At 61.3% G+C, this 6,277-nt stretch overlaps 2 protein-coding genes across 2 annotated transcripts; one reads left to right on the top strand and one right to left on the bottom strand.

Moving 5' to 3' along the window:
• Positions 1–216: 216 nt before the first annotated feature.
• On the top strand, positions 217–1,613 carry SDRG_11199 (hypothetical protein; the record flags this gene model as incomplete). The annotated part of the gene is made up of 2 exons (XM_008617229.1): positions 217–1,397; positions 1,442–1,613. 2 exons carry the CDS (start codon positions 217–219, stop codon positions 1,611–1,613), a joined length of 1,353 nt encoding a protein of 450 aa, XP_008615451.1.
• Positions 1,614–3,297: 1,684 nt separating this feature from the next.
• SDRG_11200 (hypothetical protein) lies at positions 3,298–6,277 on the bottom strand. Its single transcript, XM_008617230.1, has one exon. The coding sequence runs from the start codon at positions 6,140–6,142 to the stop codon at positions 3,593–3,595; it is 2,550 nt and encodes an 849-aa protein (XP_008615452.1). The 5' UTR covers positions 6,143–6,277; the 3' UTR covers positions 3,298–3,592.

Consider the following 6,277-nt stretch of genomic DNA (forward strand, 5'->3'; position numbering starts at 1 on the left):
GAGTTTCTCATCGACCTCGTGTCCGAGCACGACGGTCTCACACTTGGCACCGCGGTCGAGCTCGTGGTGTTGGCCAAGCGGGTGAGCATCGAGCGTCTCCGTCCCGATGCCGAGCGCGTGATCGCCAAAACGCTCAAGACGTCGGCGGCCGCGGCGTCGCGCTTCCACGCCAGCGTCCGTGCCCAGTTTACGTGTGCGCTCTTCCCTGTCGTCTTCATGGAACCGAGGGCACTGGATGCTAGCCTCACGCTCCTCCAGGACAGGTTGGTCGGCGTGCACGAGTGCATTGCACCCAATTGGCGCGTCATCCTGGCGGACGGGCAGTTTGGCCGTAGCTGGGCCGAGCCGCACGAGCTCGCGTCATCGCTGTGGGACTTGCACCAAACGTTTTTTGGTCACATTTTGCCGCTGCTCACGTTCCACGTGCGCGTCCCCAACCCCTTGATGACTGCCCACGGCCCGTCGACGAGCCCGTTTCTCGAGCTTCTTCGGGCGTATGTCGCGTCCAAGGACATCTCGGTGGCCCTTCTCTTTGCCTGCAATGCGCTTTTGGTGAGCATCTTGTCTACGCAAGGCGCGCCAAGTGATAGGATCCACTGCGCCAAGGTCGTCGACGACACGCGTTGGACGATCGACCGCCACGCCACCCAGATGCAAGCCGATCGTGGCATTGTGGACGGTCTACTCGTGGCAGCGCCGACCATGCACAACGTCAAGGTGGTCCTTGGCTGGTTTGACGACATCCGACGCATAACGTCGGCCAACAAGTACTTTAGCCAAAAGGAAGTCGACCGCGCGTGGTTCAACCCGTACATGGCGGGCCAAGTTCTTCTCTCGATGAATATGGACATTACGTTCACCTTGGGCTTGACGGCGATCGATGACATTGGCCAAGCGCGTACGATACTCCACTTTTACAACGCGCTCCGCGTCCTCGACAAGATCCCACCGAACAGAGACCTCGACAACTTGGTCACCATGTACGAGCGCGGCAAGTCGGTGTGGGTCGGCGGCCGCCCTACCGCCCGTGGCAATATTCTAAAAGCATATTTGCTCGCGTGGGGCTACAACCCGTATACGACCGCGACCATGGCGGCCGGCATTTGCGACGACCACGAAGAGTACGTTGCCAAAGGCGCGCTGCGCGACCGCATGGACCACCGCAGTGCGGCGCAGAGGGCGTCGACGCCGCACAACACGTCTCGGAAGAAGCTCGAACCGACCAAGCCCGCGCACGTGAGCAAGGCGTATCGCTACGTGACACGGACAATGTTGCCGGACGACGTGGACGCCACGCGCCTTCCGAGTGCCTTTGCCATTCGGGCCATCGTCCTCAGCGACTTTGACGCGTTTTTATACCTCGACCTCAAACGGGTCGGCCAGCTCTTTCGTGAAGCGTGGAGGGAATGCTCCACACCACAGTCGCGACTCACGTCTACAGTGGTCCGTGGCACGAGACGGACGTCCACGCCCGCCATCAGAGTGAAATCATGGTTTCCCAAACGCTCCTCGCGCTCTGCGACTGCAAACCCGACGACCATCGCCTTGTCCAAATTGCCAAAGTGTTGACGCACGTCGCGAACCGCATGCACGAGATGCACTGCCTCGCGTAGACGGTCGTAGCACTGTCGCTCCATGGTCGTTGCGGTTGCTAACCATAGATCAAGGGACACGTGAGGAGCATCGATACAGCTACCATATCGTGCGCGCCGGTCTCGTTGCATCGTCGCGCTCGACCAAACCAAGGTGCAAGAAGGGCAGACATGGTCGGAGGGGGCTTCCTCTCGAGCCAGAAACGAATGACTTTGGAGTTGAAGTGTAACGAGTGGCTTTTGGACGGCGCCGTTGAGGCACTGCTACTGCACGTGATGAGGAAGCGTAAGCCTTGGACAAGACCCGGTGGTCGGGAGAAGGCAACAGTGAAAGTGATCATTGGAACAGTGAAAGTGATCATTGGAAAGAAATACTAGTACGACAAAAGACTAACCTAGACTGACTATGCTGGATACGATGAACTAGACTAAGGGCATGGGACGAGGCGTGAGCAAACCGGACGACGATCGCTGCAAAGACACCGAATGGACGTTGTGCAGCGTGCGACGCGGCGGGCGTTGGCGCAAGCTGTCGGCACGCGGTGGAGCCGGGGTACGAGGCAACGGCGCGTTGTGCGTGAATGGGCCGCAAGTGGAAGCACGAGTGGCGGCCGCAAAGGAGGCAGTAGCCGTAGCGACTGCAGGCGACGAAGCTCAAGCGCGAGGCGCATGAGACGGCACTTGTTGGTTGCGTTCCATCGAGCGCTGCTGGTTGAGACGAGGCGCATCATGAGCGACGCGGCGACGACGGTCATCGAACTCGTGGAGGACGCGCGAGCTGTGTGCGAGGCCGGTAATCTTGGAGGCGGGCTCCCAAGACGCATGTTCGTAGCTTTCGCCGTGCCAGGCGACGAGGTAATGATGCTCGCTTGGCGCACGTCTTCATCGAGGATGGCTTCGACCAAGAGCATCGGGTTGCCATCTTCATCGAGCATCGTGGGCACTGCCTTGGGAATCGACGCGTGATGAAGCGATCGGGCGTGTCCTTGGCGAGCTTGAGACGGTCGACGTTGGTCGCCTGCATCCCGTCTTCAACGTCGACCGTCTCAAGCTCGCCAAGGATCGCTTCATCATGCGTCGATTCCCAAGGCAGTGCCCACGATGCTCGATGAAGATGGCAACCCGATGCTCTTGGTCGAAGCCATCCTCGATGAAGACGTGCGCCAAGCGAGCATCATTACCTCGTCGCCTGGCACGGCGAAAGCTACGAACATGCGTCTTGGGAGCCCGCCTCCAAGATTACCGGCCTCGCACACAGCTCGCGCGTCCTCCGCGAGTTCGACGACCGTCGTCGCCGCGTCGCTCATGATGCGCCTCGTCTCAACCAGCAGCGCTCGATGGAACGCAACCAACGAGTGCCACCAAATGTAACGAGTGGCTCTTGGACGTCGCCAAGACCCGGTGGTCGAGAGAAGGCAAAACTGAATGTGATCGTTGGAAAGAAATACGGCAGAAGACTAACCTCGACTGACTATGCTGGATACGATGAACTAGACTAAGGGCATACTTCAACGTGGCAAGCCGAAGCAACGTGCAAAGGCGCAGAGGATGATGGGACTTGGACTGATATGGATGCAAGACGAACGAAACTGAAGACAAGACGACACGGCGTCGGTGACGGTGCACAGTGACCCACCCGTTCGGGAGCGATCGTGGTAGTCGGGGGCTTACCTTGTTACATGAAGACTCTGCATCCGACGAGGTCTTTAAGACTGAGACTCGTGATTTTTTGAGTTTTGAGTTTGTCATTTTGCCACTGACGTCATGTCGCATAGCAACACTGCTACTAAGCGCGCGACGACAGAGCGTCGGCCCAGAAAAGCCTGCGCACCGCAGCGGAGGTAGTGCGTTGGCTTTTGTTGCGCGAGTCCCGGTCGTTCACGTGATAGGGCTTGAGAGTAGATGGCACGCTTCGGCCGCGCCAAGCCTGGTGCGCCTCCAGCAACGTCGCCAGCGCGGCGAGATTGGCATTTACACAATAATATTTTAGTGTTGACAATCTACCAGTCGTACGTGGTGGATCCGTCGGAGCCCATCATGGAGGCCATCGCCGCGTCACGAATGGCGGTGATGCGCTGTGTCTTTTGCGTAAGCTCGGTGGCGTCGCGCTGGCGGGCAAAGTGGTCGCGCAGCGCCGAGGCCGTGACTTGTCCTGGCTGACGCACCTTGCATACGAACGCCGCGTCGACGACCTCGTCGTACTCCAAGTCGTGCTCGAGCTCGAAATTGTCGTCATGACGTGGCGACGTGGTGTGCTGCAGCTGCAACTGCAGCGGATGACGACGCACCCGCTTGAGCATGCGGTCGCACGCGTTCCAGTCGCCAACGGCAAACGTGACGCGCACGGGGTCCTTGAGGTACCGCTCAAAGTCGCGGCAATGGTCGCAGCACGCCGGCACAGCAATGTTGAGAAGCGCATAGTCGGTGAGACGCTGCACAGAGGGCGCGTTGGCGACGTCTGCCAAGTAGACGCGCGCGAGTCGCGAGAGCAAGCGCGCCTCAGACGGCACCAGCGCTTGCAACTCGATCACGACATCGCCGAGCGTCGTTCGAATGGCGTCGCGCCCCAGCGCCGCAAGCCACGTGGCCATGAACGTCATCAAGTGGACGCGGTCAAACTGGGCAAAATATGTCAGCGCCGAGACTGCGTTGAGCACGGGCCAGGGCCGGGACCGACCGATCCGGCCTTGGTTGGCGACGATACTGTCGCCCGCCGCGTCCAGCAGCAGCTCCGAGCACTGTTGGCGAATGGCGGGCGAGGCAATCTCGGGCCAGAGCTGCACGAACCCGAGAATCGACGGAGCAAGCGCCAAGTGCCGATCAAATGTAAGCTGGTCCAGCACGGCCGTGAACCGGTGGCCGACGGCGGCGACCACCAACAGCGACGACACGAGCTGCCGGTCAAAGTGGACGTTGTCCTCGAGGTCAGGGTCGGTGCCATGCAGGTACGCGTCGAGGATGTCGTTGATGAAGCCCATGTTGGCGCGAGGGTCCAGCCCAAGGCGCATCGCTGCCGCCACACCCGGTGTCATGTCGAGCACAGGCTCGAAGATATCCATGCCTTGCATCTCGGCCAGCGACACGGGTGGCCCGAGATACGACGCAATGTGGGCCACGACAGAGTCCGGCAGGCGGTTGTAGAGCCAGCGCTGGCGCAGGAGCTCTGGGCGGGCCACGTACAACTGCAGAAACAAGGTGTACTGGAAGATAGCACGGGGCGCCTCCGCGGCGCAGCTGTCGTCCATGCAGCCGTCTTCCACGATGACCGTACCGCATGGCTGGATGACATCCTCGACCTCGGCCGCAAGTTGCGACCAAAGCGACACGATGCACTCGACCGCGAACGGCTGCGACATGGGCGCGCAGATCGGCGACTCGGCGGCGCCGGCCAAGTTGGCGACGAGGCGGTAGCACAAGTGGAGGCCGCGCGCGCTCTTGCTCCAGCGGCGCAGCATGGCGTGCAGCGAGACCGAGAGTGTTTCCCAGCCAAAAGAGGCGATCAGCTTCGAAATGGCGCACGCGACGCCTGTGAACGAGTCGGCGTCCTTGGTGTACCGAGCAATGTCGCGCACAAGGTATTGGACCGTAGCAGTCTCTCGCAGCGCAATGAGCACGTCGCACAAGACGCAGAGGCTTTGGCCGTACGACGCACCGACCTCGGGCTCGGTGCGGTCGTTGAACCGGACCAAGAGAGCATCGAGAAGAGCCGTCATCGACGGTTGACCGAGAAGCGTATTTTCATCCGAACGGTTGCGGACGCTGTCCTGGAGCGCGTGGACGCCGGTCTCGAGGTCGACGACGAGAATGCGAGCGCATTTCGGCCAGAAGAAGAGCGAGTACCGGGGCCCGCTGTAGCTGTCCTGGCGCGGGTCGGCCTTCTCCAAGAGAAGGGCTTCGGCCGAGAGGTAGTGCGTGCGGTCCGCGACGACGTCGGGCAGCGCCGCACCGGGCACCTCCTGGAAGCGCCGGATCGTCGCAGCGTACCCCGTGTCGCCGTCGTTGAAGAGGTCGGCGTATTTCTCATGCTCGGCAAGCACCACGTCGTACGCGCCGGACTGAAGCAGCGCCTGCACCACGTGCTTGTCGCCATGCGTGAGCTGGTCGTAGGCCAACGTCGGGTTTGGTACTGACAAGCGAAGACTCGCAAAGTGAAATGGCCGAGGCGTCACGCGCGCCGCCGCCGCGAGCTTGGCCACCGCGTCCTCGAAGCGCGTCGACGGCGACGTGTCTACGAGGTCGTAGACCAAAAGCGCGCGCCGCCCGCTCGTGATGGGATGAACCGTGACGACCGTCGACGCGGCGTGGATCAGACAGTGCAGCCGCGTGAGATGTGAGTCGTGCTGCCACATATGCGTGGCGTTGTCGTTCGATAGGACCATCTCGCCGCCCGTAAACATGGACGGGAGCAGGAAGGCGACGGTGCCAACGCTGTTTGCACGTGGCGGCAACAACGTTGGCGCAACGCCAGTCGCATCGAGCAGCAAGTGCGACAGCTGCAGCGAGAGAGATGCTTGCAGCGAATACATCATCTGGATGGACTGGTGGGCCATGTCCAAGGCGTGATGCCAGTCGGCGCTCTGGATCGAGAGGTGCGCCGCCGGCACGACCGCAACGCCTGGCGACGTCGTGTATGCGTCAATGACCTCGCGCGCCTGGGCCCTCCCGAGCGGCCAGCCAAGCCACTC

This window comes from Saprolegnia diclina (assembly GCF_000281045.1).
Source record: "Saprolegnia diclina VS20 unplaced genomic scaffold supercont1.40, whole genome shotgun sequence".
NCBI lineage: Eukaryota > Oomycota > Saprolegniomycetes > Saprolegniales > Saprolegniaceae > Saprolegnia > Saprolegnia diclina.

What these genes read in the sequence shown, in the direction of transcription:
- SDRG_11200 (XM_008617230.1), bottom strand. Translation starts at nt 6,142, where the DNA reads ATGGCCCACCAGTCCATCCAGATGATGTATTCGCTGCAAGCATCTCTC.